This window comes from Chroicocephalus ridibundus, chromosome 4, assembly GCF_963924245.1.
Source record: "Chroicocephalus ridibundus chromosome 4, bChrRid1.1, whole genome shotgun sequence".
NCBI classification, from domain to species: Eukaryota; Metazoa; Chordata; class Aves; order Charadriiformes; family Laridae; genus Chroicocephalus; species Chroicocephalus ridibundus.
In genome coordinates, this window is record NC_086287.1 from 94,144,276 (window position 1) to 94,171,271 (window position 26,996).

The window sequence follows — 26,996 nt, forward strand, 5'->3', positions numbered from 1 at the left end:
CCGCCCGGGGCGGGGGAGGTCACGTGGGGCGGGGTCGGCTGGGAGGGGGCGGGGCCACACCAGGGACGGGGGCGCGCAGGGGCGGGGCCTTAACGGGGCGTGGTTAAAAGAGGGCGGGGTGGAACAGGGCGGGGCTATAGTGGCGGCCGTGGACACAGTCCCTAAGCCGTGCCTAGCAACCGTTGCTAGGGACCAGCGCGGGGGGGGGCGTGGTCTGTGGGGCGTCACGGTGCATGCGTCTGTGCTTGACGTCACGGCGCACGCATGGTGCCGGCATGGCGGAGGGGGGCTCTGCCGACGGGGAGCTGGAGCCGCTGCGGCTGCGGCGGCTGCGGGGCGAGGGCTTCTTCGAGGTGCCGGCGGCCGACCGGGTGAGGGGCCGGGGCCGTGTGGGCGAGCGGAGCGGGGTCCGTGCGCTCCCCGAGGTGTCTGGGAGGGGGAAGAGGGTCGCAGCGCCCGCAGGCCCCCGGGGCGCGGGTAGGCCCAGGGCCTGCGGAGGAGGAGCGGCCGCCCTGGGCCCGCGGCCACGCAGGCTCCCCCGTGCCGGAGCGGGCTGGGCGCAGGGAGGGAGCTGGGCGGCGTGCGGTGCCTGCAGACCTGGCCGCCGGCTGGGAGCAGCTTGTGCGGGGGACAGGGAGGCTCTTTGGCGGGGGCGGTGACGGGGACACTGTGCTGGCTGGGGGCTGTAGGGGCCTGGGGAGCCGTGTCTGTCCCAGCTGCTGGCTGAGCCAATGTGCCCGCAGTGTTTTAGAAGCATTGGTTTGCTCCCTAAGTACCGGAGCAGCACGGCAGTCTGCCCGGTGAGAGGGAGGGGTGTAGCTTAAGGCATTAGTACGCCATCGAGGTCGCGCGTCCCTGGGAAGGTTGGTGAGACACCTCTGAGGGCTGCCCCGGAGCTAGCGCTCGCCTGTGACGTGGCTCTTTGGTTCCAGCTGGGAAGATGCCGGAGCGTGAAGGAGTTCGAGAAGCTGAATCGGATTGGAGAGGGCACCTACGGCATAGTGTGTAAGCGTGGTACTGGCTGTTCTCTCCGAGCCTGGGGCAGAGCCAGTTCCTGGGCAGAAGGAAGGGCTGCAGCCCATCTGCCCGCATCCTGGCAGCGGGAGCATGTTGGGCTGGGGGGTGCCATGATGGAGACCGAGGCCGAGAGGAGACTTGTCAGTGCAGGGGTCCTACTGGCTCACAATAAAGCCAGCGTTTGTCATCTGGGCCTGACTGCATGCCCTGTGCTGCTCTTTTAGACCGGGCCCGGGACACCCTGACGGATGAGACGGTGGCATTGAAGAAGGTGCGAATGGACAATGAGAAAGATGGTAATGGAGGAGCAGGGGCGACTCCTATGGTGGGCAGGAGCATCCCCGTCCCCTGCTCGAGGCAGTTGTGCATCGCAGCTGTTACTCTCCGCAGGAATGCCCATCAGCAGCCTGCGGGAGATCACCCTGCTCCTGCAGCTTCGGCACCCCAACATCGTGGAGCTGAAGGACGTGGTTGTAGGGAACCATCTGGAGAGGTGAGAGTCTCCTCTCCTCCTGCCCTCTCTGCCTTTCAGACCCTTCTCCGTCCCCTGAGCTGCCTCTTGTGGCACAGACCTGCGCTGTGAGCGCTGGGACACCAGAGAGGTGTCCCGCAGGAGGCTCCTGACTGTGTCTTGTCTACGACAGCATTTTCCTGGTGATGGGGTACTGTGAGCAGGACCTAGCCAGCCTTCTCGAGAACATGCAGACACCTTTTTCAGAGGCTCAGGTAAAATTTGGGCTAAGCTTTAGTTATGTCAACAATGTCAACCCTGAGAGGGTGCTGCCACTCCAGCCAGACCGTGCTGGCCACGAGCATGGACTCTGCAGACCCTGTGATCCCTGGACCTTGTGTTGGGCTTCAGCAGGGCTGGGGAGCACTGGGTGAGGCAGCATTCCTGGGCCGCGTGGGGAGCCTGGGCTTAGCTGGCTCTGGCAGAACACTCCAGGGACTTTCCAGGCTGGGTTTTAGGCTGGAACAAACTAGCAGAGAAACAGAATTATGAAAAAAATGTGTCCCCATACAGCCTGTGATCTACTCTGGGAGGACACAGGGACTGATGCACTGCAGAGCAGTGGCAGACCGCAGGGCACTCGAGTGGGTTTAACCTCTGGGGGCTTGCCTGGCTGCTGCTGCTCTCGCGGAGGTCAATGCTCCTGTTCTCTGTCTCCAGGTGAAGTGTATCATCCTGCAAGTCCTCAAGGGCCTGCAGTACCTTCATGAGAACTACGTCATCCACAGGTGGGAGCAGCAGGACGGACGTGATGGGAAAGGGGACGCGGGGAGAAGGGGCTGACGGGAGGGAGCCTGCTGATCCTCTAACCATGGTGTGATTCTTCACCTCCCACGCCCATGTCCTGTGAGCAAGGAGCATAGTGTGGAGTAGCTCTGGGTGAATCAGTAGCTCCGTGTGGGAGCACTGGTGGGGCAGGGAGGACACCGAATGATGGGGTTCGCTTTTCCTTGTGATTCCCTCAGCTCTGGGGCTCTGGAGCTGCCTGCAAGCCCTGGGGGAGAGCCATTGCTTGAAGGACGATGCTGACCAGCCACTCTCTGTTCCTTGGCAGGGATCTGAAGGTATCCAACCTGCTCATGACTGACAAAGGCTGTGTGAAGATAGGTGAGCCCCTGGCAGGCGCCACCGATGTGCCCACAGCTCTTCCTCCACACTGTGACACGGTTGGAGCAAGGAGCTTGCCTCTCTCCTGATCTCAAGTCTCTATTGCAGCTGATTTTGGACTGGCACGCTCCTACGGGATGCCACCAAAGCCGATGACCCCCAAAGTCGTCACGCTCTGGTGAGCGGTCAGTGTGGGGCGCTGTGCTGGCTCAGGGTGATGCGGGTGAGTCCTCGCAGCGTGGCGAGGGCTTCCTTAGCACTGAGTCCACCACAGACTCCTTGAGATGCTGCTGTCCCCCGCACAGGTACCGAGCGCCCGAGCTGCTGCTGGGGATGACAACCCAGACCACCAGCATCGACATGTGGTAAGGGGGGGACAGGAGGGGGCCGAGGCTGGCCGGGCGGGGGTCTAGGGGGCTGCAAACACAGGAGTGGATCAATGGAGGCGGTTCTCCCGTCCCTGCTGACTCTCACACCTCCTCTGCTCCGCAGGGCCATGGGCTGCATCCTCGCCGAGCTGCTGGCCCACAAGCCGCTGCTGCCAGGCACCTCTGAGATCCACCAGATCGACCTCATCGTGCAGCTCCTGGGGACGCCCAACGAAAATATCTGGCCGGTGAGAGCGGTCCCTCGTTTGCCGTCTGCTCTGTCTGCTCTCCCTGCGTCCGCCTCACACTCCACTCCATCCCCCTCAGGGTTTCTCCAAGCTGCCCCTGGTGAGTCAGTACACCCTGCGGAAGCAGCCCTACAACAACCTCAAGCACAAGTTCCCCTGGCTGTCGGAGGCCGGCCTGCGGCTGCTCAACTTCCTCTTCATGTACGATCCCAAGAAGCGGTAAGAGCCTTCTGCAGCTCTGCATGGGCAGGACCTGGGACAGGCAGGGGAGGAGGAAACCTGCCTGCAGACAGGGCTGCCTGCCTTACGCTGCCCCTGTGACAGAGCTGTCCCCAGAGCTGGGGACACGTCAGCACCTCTGGGGAGGTGCCTGCTACATCCCCTCACCCCCACAGGGCTACGGCAAAAGACTGCCTGGAGAGCTCCTACTTCAAGGAGAAGCCCCTGCGTAAGTAAATCCCCCACGGGGCAGGGCTGGGGTGTTCTGGGCCCTGCTGACCCTCCCTTTCTGCCCCGCAGCCTGCGAGCCAGAGCTCATGCCCACCTTCCCCCACCACCGCAACAAGCGAGCGGCCACCACCAGCGCAGGGACAGAGAGCCAGGCAAAGCGCAGCAAGCCCTGAGCCCCCGGCCCTCTGGAGGCATGGCGCGCACCAGCTAGGGTGGCTTTCCTCAGCCAAACAGCACCATTGCGTGGGCTCCATCCCCTCCCAGGACAGCTCTGAAATTCACTTCCCCTCCCCACACTGGCACGGGGACAGCCTGGCTGCAGCAGGGGAGCGCTGTGACCCACTCCCCATACACATCTGCCCCGGAGCTGGGCAGGCTCCAGAGCGGGACTGGGCCAACTGGGGGCAGGAGAGAGGAGAGATGGAGCCCCCCAGGAGAGGCTGGGACGCTGGTGGGGCCAGCCATGTCCTGGGGGGCCCTTGGACAGTGCTGGTTGTGTGGGGTAACCCTGACTTTGCCATCAATAAAAGCATCTGCCAGCAGCAGCGTTGGGGAGTGAATTGCCTCGTCCCTTGGCTCTATCTGGGCTGGGAGAAGCTACGGCCCTGCTCTGCTTCCCTTGTGCCACACATCCAGCCCCAGGGCCCAGGACACCCCCATGCTCTGCCTCCCGAAACTGGCCTTTAGCAGAGCCCGGCCTCCCTTTCCTGGGAGGCATGTGGTATCAGGCTGTGTCGCTTCCCTGGAGCGGACACACTCAGGCTGCTGCTCCCCCCACCGCCCCCCAGCAGGGCAGGAGCAGACCACCACACTGCCAGGCAGACGCACTTTACTGAGATGCACCGAGCCATTTACAGTGGGAGCGCTGGGCCTGGAGCAGGAGGAGCCCAGCAGGCTCCTACCATTCCAGGGGCAAAGCAGAGCACAGCACGAGCCCTGCTACCTCCCAGCGGGGCAAAGTCAGTGTCCTTCGGGCTGAGCGTGGCTGTGTCCTTGTCCCCTTCCAGCCCCAGGGGCACAGGCGCAGCCAGCGGCAGAACCTTAGGGGTGCTAGGACCAGGGGCCGGAGCTGTCGGCCAGCAGCATGTCCACCTCTGTCCGCTGCAGCCAGAGCCGCTGCTGTCTCTCGCTGCGCAGCTCCTGCCCGTGGTGGCGGCTGCGGCAGGCCTGTCCGGCCGCGCAGGCACCGGCGTGGAGCTGCTGGCAGGTGGTGCAGCAGTAGGAGGGCAGCACGCCCCGGCGCAGGCAGGAGTGCAGCTGGTAGCAGGGCAGCTCGGGGGCTTCCTGGGGGGTGGCGGAGGGCAAATCCTGGGCTTCCCCCGGCACCTGGGGGCTTCCGCTCCCCATGGCTAGAGCAGAGAGCGGGCTGCTGGCCCTGCCGAGCTCCTGCTCCAGGAAGAGGCGAGAGGAGGAGGAAGTGTCTGGTTTGGGGTTGCCCATGGAGGGTACCGGCTCCTGCCCACACCCACTGTCTCCACAGCAGTCCCAGCCCCTCCTGGGCACATCCCGAGCGCCCCGCGGGCTGCCACGGTCCCTCCATAGTGCCAGGGTGGCTGCGTCCTCTCCCCCCGTGTCCTCAGGGCTGGCTGGCATCTCCTGGTAGAGATCTGCACCATCGCCACAGTCGCTGGCAGCCCCTTGTTGCTGCAGCATCTCCACGCAGGCCTCCACATCCCCGGCCAGCTGCCGTGCCTCCAGCAGCTCCTCAGGACGCAGTTGGCGCGGCCGCAGCCGGTGCACCACCTCCACCAGGATCTCGCACTCCAGCCGGCAGGCGAAGAAGCCGCAGGCGGCAGCAACCAGCTCGGGCCCTGGGGGTAGGCGGGTGATGGCCAGGCGGTGCGGGTCGCGCTGTTCGTAGCCCAGCCGGCCAAAGCTCCGCACCAGGTCAGCTTCGGGGAGCGCCGGGCGCAGCGAGTGCACGTACGCGCCAGAGAAGGTCTGCAAAGAGAGGCGGGGGGTCAGGGCTGGAGACCCCCAGTGGGTTCACCACCACCACCGCTGCCCCCGGTGCATCCCGGGTGGCGGGTGCTCACCTGGACGGTGCCGAACTCCCTGCGCCAGGGGAAGAGGTAGAGATTGACGGCCGCCAGCTCCAGCAGACGGAAGGCGCCGGCCAGGCCCCGCAGCGCCGGCCCCGGGTCGGGGCGGCCCCGCAGCCCGCGGGCCAGCAGGGCCGGGCCGTCCTCCTGCAGGGCCCCCAGCAGGGCCGGCTCCGGCCCCAGCCGCTGCCGCAGCCTCTCCCCGAAGGAGGGGTCGGAGCAGGCCCCGGCGCGGCCCCGGCGGAACTCCCGCTCCAAGCAGCGCCGGTACTCCTCCCGGTACTGCTGCCCGCACTCCTGCCGCAGGGCCGAGCCCGCGCACATCCTGGGGGTGCGGCGGGGTCAGACCCCCCCCGGCCCGAGCCCGGCTCCGGCTCCCCCCGCGTCCCTCCCGGCCCCACGCTCCGCACGGGCTCCGCTTCCGCTTCCCGCGCCACGCCCACCGCGCGCGCGACGTCACCGAGCGGGGCGGTGCCCACCCGAGGCCCCGCCCCTGCTGAGTCCGCGCCGGCAGCGCCCCCCAGCGGGCGGGAGGAGCAACGGGGTCGGCGGGTCCCGGAGGGACCGGGGATGGGGGGAGCAGCACCTGCCTGTGGCCCCGGGTGGCGGGGACAGGGTCCCCCCGGTGCCGCCTCCTCACTGCAGGGACTCCACGTAGGACAGGGCGCTCTGCAGGGACGTCAGGCAGTACCCCTCCTCCCCGATCAGGTACCTGCAACGCACAGTGCCACCGCCACCCCACCGTCACGGCCGGGACACCGCCACGGCCACCACACCGTCATGGCCAGGACACCGCCACGGCCACCACACCACCACACCGTCACAGCTGGGACACCGCCACGGCCACCACACTGTCACGGCCAAGACACCACCACGGCCACCACACCATCACAGCTGGCACACCGCCACAGCCGGGACACCACCATGGCCACCACACCATCACAGCTGGCACACCGTCACAGCTGGGACACCACCATGGCCACCACACTGTCACAGCCAAGACACCACCACAGCCACCACACCATCACAGCTGGCACACCGCCACAGCCGGGACACCACCATGGCCACCACACTGTCACAGCCAAGACATCACCACAGCCACCACACCATCACAGCTGGGACACCGCCATTGCCACCACAGCACCATGGCCACCACAGCACCACGGCCAGGACACTGCCACAGCCATGACATTGCCATGGCCACCACACTGTCACAGACAGGACACTGCCATGTCTAGGACACTGCCACAGCTGGGACACCATCATCACCACCACACCATCACAGCAAGGACACCGCCACAGCCACCATACCGCCATGGCCACCACCCTGCCACAGCCATCACACCGCCACAGTGACCACAGCCAGGACACTGCCATGGCCACCACACCACCACAGCCACCACACCATCGTGGATACGACACCGCCACGGCCACCCCACCACCACAGCCAGGACACCGCCACAGCCCTGCGCCCACAGGAGCCATGGCTCCCACCCACCCCCCTCCCCACACCTCCATCCCCGGCAGCCCTGTCCCAGCAGGGGGGACGCTGCCCCCACCCCGCGTGTCCCAGCACACCCCCCCGGGGCTCCTACCCCTCGTGGATGAACTCCTCCATGGCGGCGCACTCGGAGAGCAGCTGGGGCAGCCCCGTCTGCAGCACCACGTAGGACAGGATGGGCAGCAGGTCATCCGCCCCGCTGCCACCAACGGGAACCGTCAGCCACACCGGCACCGGGAACCCCCAGCCCCACACCTGCACCCCAAGCGCAGGAGGGGCGAGCACCCCGCTCCCCATCACGGCCCCGGCTCTGCTCCGCCTGCCCGTGGGGGGCTGGCTGCCCCCCCTGTGTCCCCTGTACTCACATGGTGGCAGAGGCAGGGGTCCGGCCGTCCCGGGCGCCGCAGTACTCCTCGGCACACTCGCAGATGCCACGCAGGGCTCGCACTGCGGCACAGAGCGGGTGCTGAGGGTCACCCTGCCATCCCCCCGGACCCCCCCCGCCATCCCGGACCTCCCCCCGGCCACACACCGATGCACTCCAGCTTCCTGCGGGGACAGGTCTCCAGCGGGATGAGGCGCAGGTCCTCGATGGCGGAGCCGTACGCCGGGCAGCCGGGGGCCGGGGGGAAGAGGCGGGAGGACAGCCCCATGTCGGCGGGGCCAGCGTGCCGGTGCCGCTCCATGCTGCGGGCCAGGGTCGCCTCGCGGGACCGGTGCACGCTCCTGCGGGCAGAGAGGCGAGGGGCTGCCGGGGAGGGGGCCGGGGGGTGGCAGGGGGGCCCGGCCCCGGGGCAGCGGTACCTGTAGAGGGCCAGCAGCGGTGCCCACAGCGGGGGGAAGAAGGCCTCCTCCAGGCAGGCCAGGCACTGGTCCTTGCCGGCGGCGGTGTTCAGCCCCTCGAAGGCCAGCAGCGTCAGGGACAGCAGCCTGTCTGGGAAGGGACGAGTTACGCAGCACGTTCGGGGGCGTCCGAGAGATGCCCCCCCATCCTCCCAACCCTGCACCGAGTCCGCCCCGGCTAAACCAATAGGGCGCAGGGGGCCCCCTCCCCTAACAGAGAGCCACCCCCCAAGCCCCCGCATCCCCCCGACCCCGGTGGCCATCCCTCACCGATGGCGTTGTGGATGTCCCGCACGACGCCCTTCAGCTGCTCCGGCAGCGTTGCCTCCTGCCCGGGGCCATCCCCGGGGGCCCAGCCCTCGGGCGACGCCAGGAACCGCTCCAGGTCCTCAAAGGAGCTCTCCCGGGGGGTCTGGGGGGCCACCACCACCTTTGGGGCGCCGGGGCTGCCATCGGCGAGGGGCGTGCTGGACAGGCTGTGCCGCAGCCCGGCCGGGCCGTGCTCGGGCACCGAGAACATGCAGTGAAGGCTGCGGGAAGCTCGGAGCCGGCGGCCCCCCGGCTCGGTGGGCAGCGAGCCCCCCGCGTCCAGTGAGAGGAAGGAGAGGCCGGTGGGGGAGGCGGGGGGGACGTCGGCGGTGCCCTGGCTGATGGCCGGGTAGAGGCGGGTGTACACCGCACACTGCAGCTGCCGCAGGAGCTGGGCGATGGGGTGCTCAGGGAAGCTGGAAGCAGGGGGAAGGGTGGGCAGGGGGCACCGGCAAGTGGCCGCGGCCCCCTGGCTCCGAGCAGGGCCCTTCCACACCCCAGCGCTACCTGAGGAGGCAGGAGAAGAGCCCCGACACCAGGGAGAGGTCTGATGGGCTCCGCTTCAGCCTGGCCTTCCACTGCCGTGGCCAGTCCTGGGGATCATCCGCGGCTCGTCAGCGGGGATGGCATGGCACCCTGCCCCACGGCACGGAACCCTGCCCCCACGGTGCCTGGGGACAGCACAGCACCCTGCCCCAGCAGCCCCCAGGGGTGTCAAGGCCTCTCGCCCCGCGGCACCCAAGGACAGCACACATCCTGCGCCCACGGCACGGCCCTCTGTCCCCACGGCAGCAGCCTCCAGCGCGCACTCACATGGTCCTGCTCATACTCGAGGATGGCGGCGTAGAGAGCTCTCTGCTCCTGCTCCTCGGGGGTGAGGGCCACGCTGCTGGAGAACCTCCTGGGCACGCAACGATCCTGGGTGAGGGCACATGCCAGGGTGGCCCCCGTGCCCCCCGCCGTGACACCCCCGCTCACCTGTTGGCAGCCTCCTGCAGCCGCAGACGCCGCTCTTCCATTTTCCGCTGTAGCTGGGCCGCGGTAGAGTTAAGGCTCCAGAGCCCTCGGCATCGCCGCGGCACCCAGCCACCACCGCTCTCCCGTCGCCGCGGCACAGCCACGGCAGCCCGGGGACTGGGATCAGCCCTTCTCCCACCTCCGTCCCCCCGATCAGCCGGTAGCAGGACAGGACCGGGACCCCAGAACCCTGTGGGATCGGTGCAGCCCAGGGACAGGGGACAGGCACCTGCAGCAGCGTGTGGGGTTGGGAGCCGTGGGGCTCTGCCGGAGCCAGGCACGGCCTTGGGGCAGCCCTCAGAGCTCTCCCCCACTGGGAAGGATACAGTCTCCTCCCGGGCCTTGGCGATCACCAGGTTCTCCATCATCTGCCGCTGCAGGGACAGCGTCTGTAAAGCAGGCAGTGTGTTGGGGACGCCTGCCCAAAGCCCACGGCCACCAGTGTGCCAGGCATGGAGCAGGGGGTCCCCCAGGCACCGCAGGGACCTTCTCCCCTCCTGGTCCACTGGAAGCAGCCCTCCCACCCAGCCGGGCTCCCCACTTGCCAGGGAGGTCTTCTGCAGGGCCTGGCTGGGGTTCAGCCGCGCCACCCGCGCCTCGTAGGCAGCCTTCAGCTTCTGGTTCTGCAGAGACGCCTCCTCCAGCGGCGTCAGCTCCCTGCCGGGAACCAGCCCTCAGCGCCCACCGCGGGGCACGGTGACGTGACCCGGGGCCCCTTCCCTGCTGGTGTCCCCCAGCCGGGACCCCGGCAGAGCGGGGCAGACGTCAGCCCCCTCCCCCGTGTCTGAGCCCACGTACTTCCGTGCACCCTGCGCCTCAGCGATCTGCAGCTTCTGGAAGATCTCCGGCGGCAGGAAGGGCGAGAGCTTCCCCCCCTCGTCCGAGAAGACCCGGCGGTGCCTGGGGAGGGGAGCAGGGCCCCCGCTCCGCTCCTGCGCGGCCAGTTTTGCCTGGGTTTTCCCTGGGGAGGGAAGGACAAGGTCAGCTGCCCCCCCCCCCAGCAAACCGCCAGCTTGGCCCCCCGGCTTCTCGAAGCGGGACCCCCCACACAACCCCTCGCTCACCCAGCGCCGCTGCGATGGACTTGACCCTCTCCAGGCACTGCTCCGCGAGCTTCAGCATCTTCGGGGTGTCGGGGGTGACCCCCTCGCCGCCGTCTGCGGGGAGGGGTGCGAGGCTCAGCCGCAGGGCACCCACCCCTGTGCCCACCGGCATGGGGGGCCGGGGGGGCTGCCGAGGGCATGGCGGGGGTCCTGCCCTACCTGTCCCCACCGCCTCCTCCTGCAGGGCCTGGGCAATGAGGGTGATGCTCTTCAGGTACTCCACGTAGGCCTCCTGCCGGAGTGGGGGTCTGAGACACAGACCCCCGGGCAGCCCCCAGCCCCACCAGCTGTCCCGGGGGGGCCGCAGCACCGCTGAGACCCCCGTCACCCTCCCGGGGATGCCAGGCTGGGTCGCGGGGTGGGGGGCGGATCGGGCCCTTCCCCGGGGGTATCGGGGGCCCGTGAGGGGCGGGACCCCGCAGCCTGCCCAGGGTGGGGGGGACCCCATGACCTCGGCGGGATCCCGGCCCTCCCGGTGTCCCCATGGCCGGGGGGGCCCGAAGGGGAGACCGGTCCCGGTGATGAGCCCCGGGGGTCCCGTCCCGCCCCTCCCCGCGCTCACCCGCGGCCGCCCGGCGCTGTCCATCTCCAGGGCGCCGCTGGCCGCCCTCATGGCGGTCTGCAGGGCCCGGCCCGCCGCGGCCCCCCCGGGCCCCTCGCCGCCCGCCGCGGCCATGGCGGCCGCCGCCCGGAACGGCGCGATCGGGCCGCGGCGCCGGGGGAGCGTGACGGGACCGGACCGACGGCGGGGTCCTCCCGGCCGGCAGGGGGCGCTGCGCCGGGCGGGGCGGGCCGGGGCGGGCCGGGCCCGCGGCGGCGGCGGCGATGAAGCGCGATCGGCGCGGCCGGTTCCTGGCGGCCGCGGGCAGCCCCGGCGCGGCGGCGGCCCCCGAGCCCCGGCGGCGCCCCGGCACGGCGGCCCGCGGCACCGAGGCGGCGGAGGCGGCGGGGCGGCCCGAGCCCCAAGCGGGGTGGGCCCCGGCGGCGGCCGCCTGGGCACGGCCCGCCGCCCTCGGCGGGGCCCCGGAGGCAGGTGAGGCCCGGGGGGAGGCGGGCAGGCCCGGCCCGGTGAAGCCCCGGGGGGCGGTCAGCCAGCGGGACGGGCCGCGGGCGGGTGCGTGGGTCCCGGCGGGCGTGAGGGCTGGCAGGGCCGGGCCCCGCCGCCGCCGCTCCCCCAGCGCCCGGGGGCTGTGCCCGGGAGCAGACCGCCGTTCCCGGGGCTCCGGATTTGCCGGTTTGGGCTTCAACCCTAAAGATCTGTGGGCTGCCGGCGTCGGGAAATAGCGAGGTCCGGGGCCGGGGGGGGGTTCGGCGGCACGACGAGGGGAGGGCGGACGGGAGCTCGCTCTCCCGCCGCCCTCGGGGGCTCCGCCGTTGTCCAGCCCCGGTTTGGAGGCGGGCGATAGCCCGGCGCCGTGCTGCCGGGGCGGCTGCGGGCGGGAGATAAGTTTCATCGTCAAACGGTTCCAAGTTGGGTGCCTAAAGACGAAGCGCTGCCCTTCCCCGCCTCTGTCCCCTCCCCGGGGGCTCCGCAGCCTGGCCCCACCGGTCTCCGGTGCGCGGTGGGTGGCTCCCCGCGTCGCTCTGAAGGACCTTGGTGTGGTCTCGGCGGTGGCTGGGGGGCTGCAGGCGGGACCCTGCTCCCTCCCCGTCGCCGGGCGGGCGGAGCGGAGGGTTTGGGGCACAGCTGGGTGGCATCGGGGCTGGGCGGAGGCTTCGTCGGGGAGTTTTCCCTGCGCTGGCCCAGCGGAGGGATGGAGCGATGCTCCGCAGAGCAGGGATGCTGTGGGATGGGGCGGGAGAGCCGGGTTGAGGTGGTTTTCATCCACTTGGAGCTGCGGCAGCTCCACGTCCCCAGCTCCCTGCCCTGCTCCGGGGCGGCTGGGGATCGGCGCGTCCCCAGGGGGCTGCTGGGGCAGCCCAGGCTCGCAGCGGCTGCGGGATGCAACCGCCGGCTATAAATACTTTGGAGATAAACACTGGGGAGGGAGAGGAACTACTTAAGCCGAGGGGACGGTGTTGGCAAAAGCACAAACGTGTGTGAGCGAGCCCTGAGAACGCCGCAGCTGGGAGGAGGTTCCTCCACTGGGGCAGTCGGGCCAGAAAGGCCGATTTTAGGGTCAGCTGGTTGTGGAGCGGGGCCATGATCTGCAGGGGAGGGTCACAGGGAACGTCTCTCTCTTCCTGCACGGCTTTTTTCATGCTTGTGCCGAAGCCAGGGCTTTGGAGGCCGCCTTCATGAAGGGAAGGGGAACATCTTCCAGCACGCCAGATCCTTCAGGCCGTAGCCGGCTGCCGTACTCTTGGAGCCGGCACCCAGCAGCTGTGTTCAATCCTTCTCTGGCAGGAATTGGCAGAGCCCTGAGCACCGGCTATTGTCGCCTCTGCCATGGGAAGTTCTCCTCCAGGAGCCTGCGGAATGCTTTCGGGAAGGTGCCTGTGATGGGGGAGAACTCGGAGAAGCAGCGCCGCGTGGATCAGGTCTTCTTCACCGACTTCCAGCGGCTGGTCGGCGTGGCGGTGCGGCAGGACCCCGCGCTCCCCCAGTTCGTCTGCAAGAAATGCCATGCCCAGTTCTACAAATGCCGCAGCGTCCTCAGGACGTTTATCCAGAGGGTGAACGCGTCTCCCACGGGCCATGTGAAGTCGAAAGGAAAGTACGTTGCATTTCTTCCTTTCCGGGAGTTATCGGGAGTAGTAAATTGCCGTCTATTGGTGCCTGGTCCCTCCATAAGCCCTGAGACCCCACTGTGCTGTTCTGGCTTTTGCAGGAGCGGCGTGGCCCAGGCCCAGCCGGGCGCGGAAGGAGGTGCCTCCTGTCTGGGTGAGTGCCTGCTCCCGGAGCTTTTTCCTTTTCTGTCTGTGATACCATCAATGTTATGGACCACCCAGCAGCGTGGTTCCTGCATCCCTCGGCACAGGGACCGTGCCCGGCTCTCGCTGATTACGGTTCCCCTTCTTCCCTCTCCGGGACGATCCTCGCTGGCACCGGCCTCCCCGAGCGGAGCTGAACAGGCTCACGGGGGGGGTTACGAAGAGCAGGCAGGGTGGGTTTGGGTGGTGGTGCCAGGCCTGTCCCAGCCTCCATCAGACACTGGGGGCAATCGGAAATACGCTTTCAGCTGTAAAATTAATGATATTGGCAGTGGATGGGACTGACCCCGCTGCAGTCCATCTGGGTGCAGCGCCTTTAGGGTGTCTCCCACCTTTCCTCTGACGCAGAAGTGCAGCGCAGGAGTGTGTCTGCAGCCCTGTCCCCTCCCTGGGGGGGAGCAGGCCCCTCTGTGTCCCTCCCTGCGGCTGGCTGTGCCCTTTGCTGGCCCAGCGGACTGACTCTGCGCCTGCTGCCTCTCTCCTCCGACAGTCGACCTGATCACCTCCAGCCCGCAGTGCCTGCACAGCCTGGTGACGTGGGCACACGCGCACGCCGGGAGCTGCCCGTCGGTGCCCAGCCTGCAGAGCGTGCTCTCCTCCGAGTACTGCGGCATCATCCGCGCCGTCTGGGGCTGCGGGGATGGGCACGACTATGTCATGGATACGGATTCGGACTGTAGCACGGTGCTTGTCGACAATGCCTTGTCTGTCAAACGGGAGTGGAACAAGAGCACGGCGCAGCGCTTGACTGACAACGGGGCAGGGGCAGACAATGCTGAGGCTGTTTCTGCTCCCAAACCCCAGCATGCACCAGTAAGGACAACTCCTTGCCAGCAGCCCGCAAACAAAGGGACCACATCGGTGCCACCGAACGTGGAGAATGAGCCACCACAGAACAGGGATTCATCTCACTCGCAACTGGACAGCACGGCCTCCTTACAGGAGAAAGCCCTGCCACAGCCCGTGTCACCACCGAGCAGTGCCACAGGTAAGGGATTTGCCTTCCAATCTCCCCCCAGGCCTCTGGGGAAGGGCTGGAGCTGGAGACCGGGCCCAGGGAGCGATGATCGGGCTGGGCCCCCTTCTCGGAGACTCCTGCTCTTCAGGGAGTACACAGACCCTGGCTTAGGGAGTGCAGATTGCCCAGAGAATCGCCTCTGATCGGGGATGCTGAGCCTTGCCAAAGGGAAGGGGGAACACGGGTTCAGCCGACCACGTCGCACAAAAAGAGCCGGTCTCCTCGCCCCGTGCGCGATTTCCCCCTCTGATGGAGGGGTGAGACTTGGCCGTTCCTGATCAGGCTGCGCCTGGATGGCAAGACCCTGCTGCCTTGCCCTCGCTGCGGGACATGTGCCTGCCCAGTGCTGCACAACGGTCACTGATTCTCCAGCAGCACATCTGCCTGATGTTTTTTTCTGTTCAATCCAAACCCTGTCCATATTCCTACAAGGAGGGGTTTCCCCCACCCTGCTGCAGGTGATGCCGAACAGCAGGAGCCCCTTGTGTTTGCAGAGGAAAGTTGCCGGGTGGGCTTGCTCACAGGCCGAGTTCATGTGGGTTTACTGCTGAGCTCCCCCGAATGCCACTTTGAGAAGAGAGGCGTTAACACCGATTTTGAGTTACGGAAGTCAGGCTGTGTTTAGCTCTGACAGCCATGGGAGATGTCTGCTGGAAAGGGGAACGGCAGCTGGGACTCGCCTGGGGACAGGTCTGTCAGTTACGGAGCAGGTGTCATGGGGGAAACCAAAAAATGTTTGTGGGAATTCCAGGGTGAAGGGTCTCCTGCCGCTGGGGTGCCAGGAGACCGGTCTCCGAGCACAGGAGACAGGGATTTTGGTCTAAATCATCATTAACTGTTGTGCAGCACATATTTTCACGTGGTATGGGTCACACTGAATGAACCTGGAGTGGTTGGTTCCTTCTCGGCAGCTCTCTCCGCTGGCTTGTTTTTGCTGCTTTTCCTTGTAACGCACTGTGTTCTCCTTCATTCCCTAGGACAGTTGAGTGGGAAGCAGGTTCTGTCTGCAACGTCGGATGAGCGGGTAAAAGACGAGTTCAGTGACCTTTCTGAGGGGTGAGAGAAGAGTGGGTTTAAAATAGCCTTAATGTCTTCTTTGCGAGTATGAAATGACCCACCTTGGAGAGCTTTCTCCACGAGTGACCTGGCCCTCGAGGCCCCTTGGAACTGGCATCGGTGGTCACAGAGCAGTGGCTCTGCAGCGGCTGTGATGAAGCTCACGCCGCCGTTGACGCGCTGAACTCCCCTCCTCGCCGCCTCTGCTGCAGGGGGGGGTTTGCACACGCGTGTACTCTCCGTGTTTGTTGGCTGCTTCCAGCAAACCTGGTCCTATTTTGTTCCCCGCTCTGTGCCGGGGAAGGAACCGCGCAGGGGGCAGCTGGGGCTTGCTCGGATCTGGGTGCTGCTACTCCAGCCCCCTGGCTTCGGAGCCATTCCCCTTCGCCGCTGCTCCGGGCTGGGGATCCAGAAGAGCAGTCGGTGCGGGAACGCAGGCAAGGGGTAGCAGTCGGAGAAATCTCCCTTTTTGCTCATGGGGAGAGTGATTAAATGGGAAGCAGGAGCAGCTTAGCAGTCTTTATGACCAAAGATTTGGCTAATCCTTCAAACGTAGGTATTTGAAGTGAGGCTTGTAAATAACTGATAACTGAGTCCAGTCATTCTGAGTCTAAAGTACCAAACGGACGAGACTTCTTCCAGTGTGTCAGCTAAATCTGTCGGCTGTCACATTAAAAGCGCCACAACAATTTATTGCCTGTTTCCTGGCTTCAGAATTAATTGCTTCTTGTATGGCTTAAGACTTAAAAGAAAGAAAAAGGAAAACCAAAACCTATGTGGCTGCTACGTATGAGGAAATACAGAATGACCCGCAGCTTAATTAACCTGCGCCAGACACTTATATTACATACGTGATCTACAAAATTACTTTTCCTAGTATAGAAAGTGATGGCAACATCTCAACAATGAATAGATCTTTTCAGTAACAGCTGTTTTTTGTTCTCCTGACAGTGGTTCAATTATTCTTACAGAGATCTAGTCCTAAAATGACCTGATTTTGCTATTTGCTGTGTTCACAGGGGCTGTGTTTGCTTGGGGAGATTATGGGGGGAGGAGAACACGGGGAGGGTTGGCTGCCGCGGTGTGGGGGAGATGGGTGCACTGGGAACGAAGAACACGTATTGCTGCTGCCACAGACGCTGAAGTGCCGGTCCCGTGCTGTGTCAGTAAAGGGCATCTTCTCTCTCTCAGGGACTTCTTGAGCGATGATGAAAACGAGAAGAGAAACGTGCAATCTTCGGACGACTCCTTCGAGCCTTACCCCGAAAAGAAGTAAGGGGCTTGCTGTGTGGTTAGCAGGGCTCCCTGCGGGCGAGCTGAGGGCTGGTGGCCGCCTTCCCTGTGCTTGTGCCGAGCTGGGCCAACACCATTGCTCTCCTTTATGGCCTCAGCTCCCTCCACAGCTCTGCCTGGAGCCCACAGCGCTGCCCCAGCACCTGTGTTCCCCGAGCTCCCCAGCAGGTTGAAGCAGGGCCACGTTCCTCTTCCCCAGGCCCAGCGCTAATTACCGCAGCTCAGCTCACGTGTACTGGATGTATGCGTGCTCCTGCTTTGCCAGGTCAAGCGTCAGGCTAAGCCGACAGACCAGGTGTAACACTCGGGGCCAGTTAGGTGGGAGGACTCAGACCAACATCAAGTATTAAACCACTGTCCTTCTTCCTTCTTGGAGGGTTTCTAGCAAGAAAAGCGACAGCAAAGAAGCAAAGAAGGCGGAAGAGCCCAAAATAAGGAAGAAGCCGGGGCCTAAGCCAGGCTGGAAAAAAAAAATCAAATGTGAAAGGTAATAAGGAGCAGGTGACAGCTGGGCAGCACTCCCGCGCTTGGCACGCTGGCTGACGGCAGGCCTCTGCTTTGCAGGGAGGAGCTGCCTACCATTTACAAGTGTCCTTACCAGGGATGCACGGCTGTCTACAGAGGGGCAGATGGCATGAAGGTGAGTTCAGGGCTTGCTCCTGTCCCCAGCCCATAGCTTTGAGTGTTACAGAGCAGTTTCCACATGAGGAGAGGATCCGTGACAGGTTTAATTCACTGCCTAAGTCCGCGGCAGGCGACTAAATGAAGCAGTCAGAGGCCTTTTTCTGTGCTCCCAAAAGCAACGGGAGCTGCTCTGGCTTTGCATGCTCCTCCTGTTCTGGAAATCTGCCGCTGGCTCGGCAGCAGCCCTTGGAACAAGCTCTGCTGTGTCCTGTTAAAGCCCCTGCTGCCAAGGATGGATTTGGATGCAAGTCTCTGGTTTTTCACGGTGCAGCAGCGCTGATGCGTAAGCCTGCTAAGATGGGGAGGTCTCGTTTGTTAGGGGATCCCCCCTTTTCACTAGGGAGAACACAGCCCTGCTCTCCACTAGATGATCAATGATGGAAGCTCTGTCCTTCCTTTACAGAAACACATCAAAGAGCATCATGAGGAGGTTCGGGAGAGGCCCTGTCCTCATCCTGGCTGCAACAAGGTGTTCATGATTGACCGGTACCTACAGCGACACGTGAAACTCATTCATACAGGTGTGTCCCAGCAGGCTCTGCTCACACCAGGCGATGGGTGTTACAAACACCCAAGGATTCCTTGGGCGAGGCTTGTAGGTGCCATGGCAAGCGTCTGTGTGGGGTGTAGAACTGTTTGCCTTGCCTGTAAACCTGTAACAAGCCATCACGCGGGGGATGTGAGGCAGAGGGAGGAATTCAGACTCCACCAGTAAGCGTGGGCAGCTGTGTGTATGCATTTCGTGTACTAAAAAATCAGCGGAATTGATGACTCTCCCTTTTTCCATTGCAGAGGTACGTAATTATATCTGTGATGAATGTGGGCAGACCTTTAAGCAACGCAAACACCTCTCTGTCCATCAGATGCGGCACTCAGGAGCAAAGCCCCTGCAGTAAGTGCACACCAACCCTCCGTTCGTAGCTAAGCAAAGGGATAGAAGGGGTAGCGACGCTCTGCTGAGCTCTCACAGTCGCTGTTCTTAGTACAGAGTAATTCTGTGCTGCAAACCCTGCCTGGAGCCGGCAGTGCCCTGGCTGAATCACTTTCAGTGCTCATCTACAACACATGCTCCAGCTCCAGAGCTTCCTGTTGCTGAGCAAGTCTTACGCCGCCTTCTATTCCTGTTGAATGCTCAGCCACCAGCGATGAGCTGCGGGCCTGAGGAGAATTGTGTTGCGTGACCAGCGTAGTTGTAGGACATGCTATGAGCAAGCAGCACTGAGGCTGCGGTTGTTTTCTCATGGGCTTATTCCGCATCACAAAGAGCAAACGCCACAGCTGTGGCTCCAGGCTCAGTCCTAAGCCCCTGCTTTGCCTTGCAGGTGTGAAATCTGTGGTTTCCAGTGCAGACAGCGAGCATCGCTCAAGTACCACATGACCAAACACAAAGCTGAGACAGAGCTGGAGTTTGCCTGCGACCAGTGTGGGAAGCGCTTCGAGAAGGCCCATAACCTTAATGTCCACATGTCCATGGTGCACCCTCTGACCCAGACTCAGGACAAAGCCAAGCCACTGGAGCCAGAGCCCATTCTCCTCCTAAATACTTCAGGGACTTCAGAAAGCCAGGCGGTAAAGCCAGAAGTGACTGCACAGCAGGAGCCCACTTGAGGGGGACGGGGGAAGCTTTCCCAGTCTGGCCCTGTAGAAACCATATGGCAGAGTGGAGATTTTTAACCTACAGTTTAGTCTCCCAAAGAACTCAGTGGAATTAGCTTCAGCTTGCTCAGAAAAAGCTTGTTATCATGCTGTGATTCTCCATGCTCACGTCTGATTCAGCAGTGTCGTACTAAGAGTCTGTCTAATCCCAGGGGAATGGATGTTCGGCAGCGCCCCTTCGTGGTCCCCCTTCTCCCCATGCACACAGTTGTAGAAACAAGAGTTGACCACAACTGTTCCCCGCCCGCACAAGCTGCTGCCTGTACAGAAGTGCCCTCAGGTGGCTGCAAGGGTACACAGGACAGTGGAACAATTTTAAGCAGACATTTTGTTTAGGAAAAAAAAAAAAGTTATGATTCCCAAAGCAAGTCTAAACTGAAATTTGTAACCTACTTTTTATTGTAACAAGAGCTTCATGGTTATGCTTGTAATAAATTATTTACAAAGTAATTTGAAAGAAACAGCACTGGTGAGAAAGGTAACACCTTATCTGTAGTCAAGATGTTCTGCTCAGCTTCCCGTGCCGGTGCCTGCCTGGGGCCGTGCTTGTCACTCAGAACAGGAGCAGCTCCTCATCCAGCTCCATGGCCGCGTCAGGCCTTGAGAAGTGCAGGAGGGTGGCTCCCAGCTCTGGGTCAAGTTCTTCACACGTGGCCAGTAGCTGAGGAGAGGGTGGACAAACAGCTAGTATTAGACCTGCTCGTGCTGCCGCAAAGCGAGTTACAGCATCATTTTGCTGCTTCTCAGCAAAGTAGAGGTAGAGGGAAGCTGTTGCTGACTCACACAGAAATAACAGAGTCTCCTGGCTGACAACAGAACGCTTGTGGGAAGCTTCCAACACCTGCCAGTTAGCTGGGCTGGATATTTCCCCCAAGACCAAGCATTAAGCAAGCAGTGGGAGCGAGACTGCGTGAGGGCAGTGTTTAATGTTGCTGAGAAAGACAGAGACTGCGGCGCGGGAGAGGGAGGATGTGGCTATAGCACTGATTGAGCAGCAGGTGTCCTCCGCCGCTACCAAATGTCTTGGCGAAATGCGGTGTGCGTCAGGGGTTAAGCAGGCAGCACCAGGACAGGATCAGCGCCCAGGAAAGGCTACACGGGCAGAAGCAGCGTTCCCAGCCCTCACATAGCCGGGGAAGAGGAAAGTCTCAACTCACCGGCCGTATGTTTCCAAAGCTTTGAGCAGGGCATCGCGGGATCGCACCAAGCAGGAACCGCCGGGCCGTGGAGATCACCTCCAAGGGATCCCCCTGGAGAACACGGAGGAGAGACACAATGGCAAGCGCAATGTCACTTTTAGCTCTCAGACCCTGCCTCCAAAAGTGAAACAGGAACCACTACACCACACCTAGGGGCCATTCACGGGTTACACACACCACTTGGTCACTGACCGCATTCGCCCTGAGGTTCTGTACAAGAGCATCAAGGCACGTTGGGTGTCAGGGAGCAGCAGGACAGCTGTGCTGGATATTTCCCCCAAGAACAAGCATTGGCAGCACTGGAAGCAGCGCTGGCAGCTTCTCAGCCCCAAGGTGTGAGCAAGCTGACCGCCTGCGATGGTGGCCCCACACGCTACCTCTGCTTTGTAGAGCAAGGTGTGAACAAGAAGGCTACTGCAAGTGGCAGGGGAAGGGATAAAGAATAGGATTCACAGTTACAAGAGGGGAAAAAAAAAAAAAAGACTGAGCTTCACTCACGTGCTCTCCGGGGTCTGGGCTTTGCACCGCTTGATCAGACGGCGGCAGGTCTCTCCCTTCCACAAAGAGCCGAAGCAGCTGGATGTACAAATCAAGCGCCACGTAGAGGAAGGTCTGCTCTCTGGTGAGCAGCTCGTGGTGAAAGCAAGGGGTGAGGCTAGAGGAAGTGACACACCATGTCTGGGTAGCACTGGTTGCACGGTAGACTCACACACGTAAAGACACAACACAAACACAGCTGGTGCTCTTGCCACTGTCCATTTTACAAGTCCCATTGTGTGCAGGGCCACCCCACTGCAGGAGGGCAGCCAGGGACACTCCTGTTTGGAGCACAAAGCTGAAGGGAAACTTCTAGCAAAAGATACAGGACTCCTTAAATAGCAACCCTGCCATGATCACGTATTCTCTCCTGCACAGCTGAGGAAGGGCTCAGCTCACCTACAGGCCAGCAGTAATTACCCCCGCACCAGCTGCTGTACGTGCAAATCATCCGCCACAGCCCCCTCACGAAAACATCCCTTCCGAGCCCAGCAGGACGTTACCTGTAGAACGCAAGAGGCAAGAGCCGGATGTGACGGTCCGAGGCTGCGCTGCGCAGGACGCAGTATTTTCTAGAGTCTGCAATAGCCAGAGAGAAGCACTAAGCATCTTCAGGGGTCATCAGGCCACCTTGCATACTTCTACAGCAGCACAGGGCCTGCACGGTTTCCTTCCAGCCCACAATAAACATTAGTGCTTGGGTGTGGGGACACCCGAGAGAAGAACACTGTCCCCTCTGAGGCTTCCTCTATCAGAGGGAACAGTACTGAGTTTCAGTTGTTCCTGATCATCAGCTGGGTCACCATACCACGGGCTAGAAGCAGGATGTTCTCAGCAGCTACTCAAGCAAGCGGTTTTTGTGCTGCTTACAAAGGGCCGTCAGTTCCTTCTTACAGGCACACTCATTAATCAGAGAGATGGGGCAGGCCCGTCCAGCACTGAACCTCGCCTTTCCACCCCTTGGAGGCAGGACTTGCTCACCTTTCTCTGCCGAATGGAAGAGAAGTGGCCAGGACATGCTCCTGTCTTCCAGGCATTGCAAGATCTCCAGACACCATGCCAGAGATGTCTGAAAATCCACTCCTTCCTGGGTGTCAGAAAGAACAGGTCTTAGGCTTTATTTGCATCAAAGCAGAAAGGAACCCTCCCATGAGAGACTGCGTACATGAAGTGCCCTGTTAAAGGACCTTTAGCCCAAGCCTCTCCCCTCGCCGGGCAGCCTGGATTCCCCCTGGGCCATCAGGCACAGGAGTAATGCGGTGCCTTCATCACCAAACCAGGCCATGACGGGGCTCAGTTGAGAGCGGTTTGTGGGAGAGGGGGAAGCTCGGCACAGAGCCACTGCGCGTCCTGCACCGAAGCTCCCCAGAGCAGGTTTTTTCCCCTCTAACCTTTCCAGTGACAGCAAGTCTTGGGATTGGTTTGGGTTGTGGGGTTGTTTTTTTTTTTTTTTGCATTAGTCATTTTACGTGGAATAACCTCCCAGATCTGTTTGCTCAAGATGTTTCTTTCCTCAATGACTCTTCCTCTGTGCTCTCCCAAAGGCAGACTACGAGACCAAATGATTATTTTGAACCTGAATTTGCTCCCCCGATCCAATCTGTTTGGTGACTACACAAACGGCTGCACTTCAAAGCTGAGAAGTCAGCGAAGGGACAGAAACAAGCATTCACAGACGGGAGGCTGCTTAGGGCAGACAGTGGCTGGAAAAAACTTGTCATCTTTGATCCTTTATTTAATAGCGTTAAATCATTTGGAAACCAATGTTCCCCCATGTCGGGGACCTCTTCTCCTGTGAATGAACATGAATGTTTCCAGCCTGGGGAAAAACATCATTTAACAAATATGAAATGCTACCCAAAAGCCAAGAGATGTGAGGTTCCTGTACTACCTGGGAGGTATAAAGTCTGAACAGGGAACCGAAAATAGTTAAGTCATTCAGGAAGAGAAATAAAAGCTGCCGTAGTGAAAGGGGAGATAACGTCAGTTGGAGGAAAATACAGGTTTAATCTGATAGGAACAGAAGGGCTTTCAGCGGGCTCTGTCTGGGATGTTGCTGATCCCTTCCTTCTGGCAGAACAAGCTACCAGCCTTCACAGTACCAGTACAAAGCATTTTTAGGCAGCAAACCAAGCAGATCAGACACATTTAGTGTCATGAGAATTCCCTCGGGGCTGAATTTACCTTTGGTGCTATTTTTGCTGAGATGAGATCCATGAGTGAGAAGAACAGCAGAGAAACAAGAAGCTGCAAGGAAGAGAGACTGCTTGTTACTTATATCTGTGGTGGTGACTCAGAACTTGCACTTTCCAATCAGGAAATAACATTTCACCGAGTACGTTCCCAGGATGGACCTGGATGAACTACAAGTACTGCTGTTCCTTCCAGGTGAAGGCAGTGTGTTTGAAGACGACAGAGCACAGCCTGACATTGTTCATTGCTTCTAAGGGTAAACTCCACACTAAATTCACTGTTCTCAAAGCAAGGCTTGCTGCAGGCAGCAAGTCAGACATCAGATGACAACTTCTCCCAAATGCAGGGAAAACTGAGCGAGCTACCACAGATGTAAACCTGGAGGAGAGCTAATGTTGGTCTACAGCCGGCATGCCACCAGCAGATGCTCTGCAGCCTCCCATCTCAGCAAGTGCATCGTGATCCTGCCCTGACATACGCTGGTTATCGCTTTTCTGGATCACTACCACATCCCTTCCTGGCATCCTCCTCCTATCTCAAGGCAGATTTCTGAAGCGAAAGCCACTGTTATTCCACATGTACTAAATGCTCATATCAACTCAGTGGCTCCAGTTTCTGACGAGCAGCTTTTGGCTCTAGACCAGTATAAACAGTGGAGGAATCAATCCCATAACAAGAGGAGCTGCTACCGTAACTGTTGCCCGGAGCAATAAAACTTAAGAGTAAATAGTAAGGCACAGGTTCCGCTTCAACACTATTTACCTGTGAATGTCTCGGTACAGGGACACTGCCCATACTGAGCTCTGGTCCCGGCTATCCCCTGGAAGATCAACAGACAGAACTGCCAGGCAGTTGCCCGGCTTCCTCCTCAGCACTTCAGACAATTCCCGTGCATGGAGGACACTGCGCGTGGTGAAATGGCGGAGGCATTTCCTGGAACAGACTTGGTAAAACCCTCAGGAGGTCTGTTCCTGGGATTCCCAGCACGTCTTCCCAGAGCGCTTAAAATGCCTGCACTCCTGCCTGTTTCACAAACTTTCTGCATCTCCTTAACTCCCCAGACAAGCTGCCTGAGCTACAATCCACAAGGACGGCTCCTTTGTCAGAGGGAGAGGTCATCCTGGTGTGCCATGGATTAAGCTCTCGACCTCTGCGGCACTCTCTCCAGCTCAGTTTTTAAAGCAGCTGCTTAATAATCCTCCCTGACTTCACAGAGGAGCCATTATCTGAGTTAAAAGTTTAAGTTTGGAACAACTTTGCCTCTAGGATAAGTATTTAGCAACTGGTAATTTACAGCTACATTTTATCAACTAGGCACCAGCAAGATTTCACAACAGGGTTTACCAGGGATACAGCTGTATCTCAGGACAACTCTTTCTCGGTTAAAGACACTCTGCTTCTAGTTTTCAAGCGTAGGGAACAGCAGACGTTTAAAATGCATCGTCTTGCCTGCTCTTTGTCTGTCCCCAGCCTCTTCAGTGCATTTGTCTCTCGTCCGCGTGGTGACTGCTGTTGAACAGTACAATGGAGGAAGGCAGCCAAAATCCAAGGAGGGCCAGAGAGAGGGAAAACCACTCCTGAAGAAAGGAAGCTAGAAAATAAAACCAGCATGTCATGGTTTTGGAGGAAAAAAGAGGAAAAAAATTCACAGCAGCGAATGAGGAGGAAATCAGGGGCCTGGGCAAAGAGTGTAAGTTTATGACCAGGACCAGAAAAAAAAAAATTATTCTCTCCATTATTTTTTTTCCTTGCAGTTGGATGCTACACGGACACAGTTTTTAAAAAAAATAGTCTAGAAACAGACAGCAGCATTCCCAAATATCTTTCATCAGAGGTTGGACAGGTAGTTAACTGCATACTCTACTACAGAAGCATGTGATTATTACCTGCAAGGAGATTCTTATACTAAACACCCAGTTTTTGGGGAAAAGTTGCAGGACGCTGAACGAGACAGCGTAATGACAGGTAAAGAAGGAAGCATACAACAGGGAAGCAGTCAGTAGCTTCAGGAGACCAGAGATTCACTAAATCCAGGGAGCAAAGGGTGCGGCAACTTGAGTGAATGACTCAACACCGTGCTAAAGGCTATTTCCAGTGTTTGTCGAACAAGGACTGCCTTCCAGTCTCCTCTAAAAAGATTCTCTTTTCCTTATGGTGAAACACTCTGACCCATATTACACAGAAGGCCAGACAAAATAATTATAGTGACCCATTTTGAGTTTATACTCTACAAAGGAATCTGTATATAGCTGTCCTACAAGCCTCAGTCCACATTAGCATTTCATACTGCCTGCTGAAACCCAGCCTGCCTCACGAAGAGGCCTCCTGGGCGCTGATCCCTCAAAGAGCAGGTTATCCTGCCTGCAGATCCACGCTGGGTTCCTCACACGCACCTGGTAGCTGAGGACTGCCATTCCCTCAGTCTTTCCAGTTCTTCTGCAAGTGGAGACCCAAAGAGTCTCTTCCACTGAGAACAAACTACCGGCTCCAGCCTCGGCCACCAAAGCTGGGAAGACAGACGGAAATCAGCAGCGTTAGTGGTGGCGTACTCAGTCGTTGTCTGCAGGCAGGTATGCATGCTGTCTCAGCCAGGTACTCAGAGAAAGGGTTCCCCCCCACGCCCCCTTAATGAAAGAGTCCAAGTTGTACATACACACATAATAAACACGAGAATTTCCACATCCTGGAAATGCAAAGAGGGTCATTTGTGACCGTGTTCATACACCACAGTGCCCTGAAACCTCTCTAGCAGGACCTCCGCTCTGCGCGCTCTACAAAGGAGCTCAAAACTCAAAGGTGATGCACATGCTTATCACACACAACGAATACATGCATCCCCATGTAAAACAGCGCATGAAGAGTTACGCACAAGAGAAAAACCTGTGTGCTTTATGGACTTTTTGGTTGCTTGGCATGTAACACCCAGTGTCCCCGTCCCGCCCCCAATGCATCTGAAACCAAGACCGGCCTCCCAGCTTCTCGCTCTCAAACAGTCTTTGTTCCGCTTCTATAGTGACACTCCAAAAAGAAGGCAGCATGCCCAGCTCTGGGCACGCAGCAATATCAAGGGTACTAAAACACTCTGCAATTTTCCAAAGGCATTAAGAATTACTACCCTCACACTTCACAGTTTACATTAAATGAAGTTTAAAACAAACGCTCTGAACCGATACTGAATTTTCATCTAGCACTCTTAAGACAAAATATGAACAGTTACCACTGCGGAGAAAAGCACAATGGGACATTTGGTTTGACATGCTGTTAGAACACCATTGACCCCTTCTGCTGATTCCTCACAGTCCAAGCTGGCATTAAGCAGGCCCTGGAAGAGGATAAATCACAAGATGACAACACACATATGTCTTTGCTGCTTTGAAATACCTCACCAAGTCATGTGTAAACTAATCAAAGATAACTGTAGGGGTCAGCATGGCCCAGGAAAAGAAACATGTGCCCAACAGCTTCTCCTTCCCCCACCAGCTTTGCTGCATTGTATTAAGATTAGCCTCTACCACTGCTTCCTCCTGGTACTTCACTTTCCTGCTCTTTTTGGAATTTACACCAACAGTTCTCAAAACAAGAGTACGAGTGGCACATCTCATTGATAAGAGCAGCAGATAGTCAGGTATCCTGGTAAAGAAACATCTACTCCGGCTAGCACGGACAGAAGAGCAGAATGACAAAAGCAGCAGTTACCCTGAAGAAGTGCGCGGTGATGTCGTAGGAGAGCGCGTACCCTCTGGAACAGACATTCTTCTATGGGAAGACACGGAGAGAAAAAAAAAAAGTCATTCCTTCCCTTTTGAGTTATGATTTTCTTTGAACATTTTAGGTGTCTGGCACAACAGGACTCAGCACAAAATCATCCTGCGAGATCCTGAGTATTGGTTCAGAATGCAGAAACTTCATTTTTACATAAAGCAACACGGCTGCCTAGGTAGTGCTTTACAGTCCCAGCACTAGAAAGCAA

At 60.2% G+C, this 26,996-nt stretch overlaps 5 protein-coding genes across 7 annotated transcripts in view; 2 read left to right on the forward strand and 3 right to left on the reverse strand.

Annotated features, from left to right (window-relative positions):
• Positions 1-233: 233 nt before the first annotated feature.
• CDK10 (cyclin dependent kinase 10) lies at positions 234-4,243 on the forward strand. Of its 2 annotated transcripts, XM_063334865.1 has the most exons (13): positions 234-371; positions 933-1,005; positions 1,242-1,313; positions 1,408-1,510; positions 1,662-1,743; positions 2,189-2,256; positions 2,583-2,635; positions 2,744-2,813; positions 2,941-3,000; positions 3,128-3,251; positions 3,331-3,470; positions 3,647-3,699; positions 3,771-4,243. In XM_063334865.1, the coding sequence occupies exons 1-13, from the start codon at positions 234-236 to the stop codon at positions 3,872-3,874; spliced, it is 1,140 nt and encodes a 379-aa protein (XP_063190935.1). In that variant the 3' UTR covers positions 3,875-4,243. The 2 variants fall into 2 exon arrangements, with proteins under 2 accessions (XP_063190935.1, XP_063190936.1); XM_063334866.1 differs by lacking the exon at positions 933-1,005 and having other exon boundaries at positions 306-371.
• Positions 4,244-4,521: 278 nt separating this feature from the next.
• Positions 4,522-6,443, reverse strand: SPATA2L (spermatogenesis associated 2 like). The gene is made up of 3 exons (XM_063334872.1): positions 6,330-6,443; positions 5,738-6,068; positions 4,522-5,642 (listed from the first exon to the last, which is right to left on the reverse strand). Exons 2-3 carry the CDS (start codon positions 6,065-6,067, stop codon positions 4,752-4,754), a joined length of 1,221 nt encoding a protein of 406 aa, XP_063190942.1. The 5' UTR covers position 6,068; positions 6,330-6,443; the 3' UTR covers positions 4,522-4,751.
• VPS9D1 (VPS9 domain containing 1) lies at positions 6,333-11,239 on the reverse strand. The gene is made up of 15 exons (XM_063334871.1): positions 11,079-11,239; positions 10,676-10,748; positions 10,478-10,570; positions 10,212-10,374; positions 9,959-10,070; positions 9,740-9,802; positions 9,375-9,427; positions 9,210-9,297; positions 8,904-8,989; positions 8,358-8,812; positions 8,049-8,178; positions 7,777-7,970; positions 7,610-7,691; positions 7,339-7,443; positions 6,333-6,455 (listed from the first exon to the last, which is right to left on the reverse strand). The coding sequence occupies exons 1-15, from the start codon at positions 11,190-11,192 to the stop codon at positions 6,380-6,382; spliced, it is 1,887 nt and encodes a 628-aa protein (XP_063190941.1). The 5' UTR covers positions 11,193-11,239; the 3' UTR covers positions 6,333-6,379.
• A 102-nt stretch (positions 11,240-11,341) lies between these two features.
• Positions 11,342-19,496, forward strand: ZNF276 (zinc finger protein 276). Its single transcript, XM_063334870.1, has 11 exons — positions 11,342-11,549; positions 12,864-13,173; positions 13,288-13,340; positions 13,881-14,378; positions 15,386-15,464; positions 16,656-16,736; positions 17,134-17,244; positions 17,322-17,397; positions 17,845-17,962; positions 18,234-18,333; positions 18,764-19,496. The coding sequence occupies exons 1-11, from the start codon at positions 11,342-11,344 to the stop codon at positions 19,047-19,049; spliced, it is 1,920 nt and encodes a 639-aa protein (XP_063190940.1). The 3' UTR covers positions 19,050-19,496.
• Positions 19,497-19,499: 3 nt separating this feature from the next.
• FANCA (FA complementation group A) overlaps positions 19,500-26,996 on the reverse strand; it is a 37,825-nt gene continuing 30,328 nt past the window's right edge. For both annotated transcript variants that reach the window (XM_063334868.1, XM_063334869.1), the window contains 10 exons: positions 26,723-26,782; positions 26,244-26,348; positions 25,420-25,532; positions 24,476-24,617; positions 23,018-23,080; positions 21,815-21,920; positions 21,337-21,412; positions 20,795-20,951; positions 20,255-20,347; positions 19,500-19,758 (listed from right to left, as the gene is read on the reverse strand). In XM_063334868.1, the coding sequence (XP_063190938.1) occupies positions 19,651-19,758; positions 20,255-20,347; positions 20,795-20,951; positions 21,337-21,412; positions 21,815-21,920; positions 23,018-23,080; positions 24,476-24,617; positions 25,420-25,532; positions 26,244-26,348; positions 26,723-26,782 (1,023 nt within the window). In that variant the 3' untranslated portion in view covers positions 19,500-19,650. The remainder of the gene's footprint in view (positions 19,759-20,254; positions 20,348-20,794; positions 20,952-21,336; positions 21,413-21,814; positions 21,921-23,017; positions 23,081-24,475; positions 24,618-25,419; positions 25,533-26,243; positions 26,349-26,722; positions 26,783-26,996) is intronic.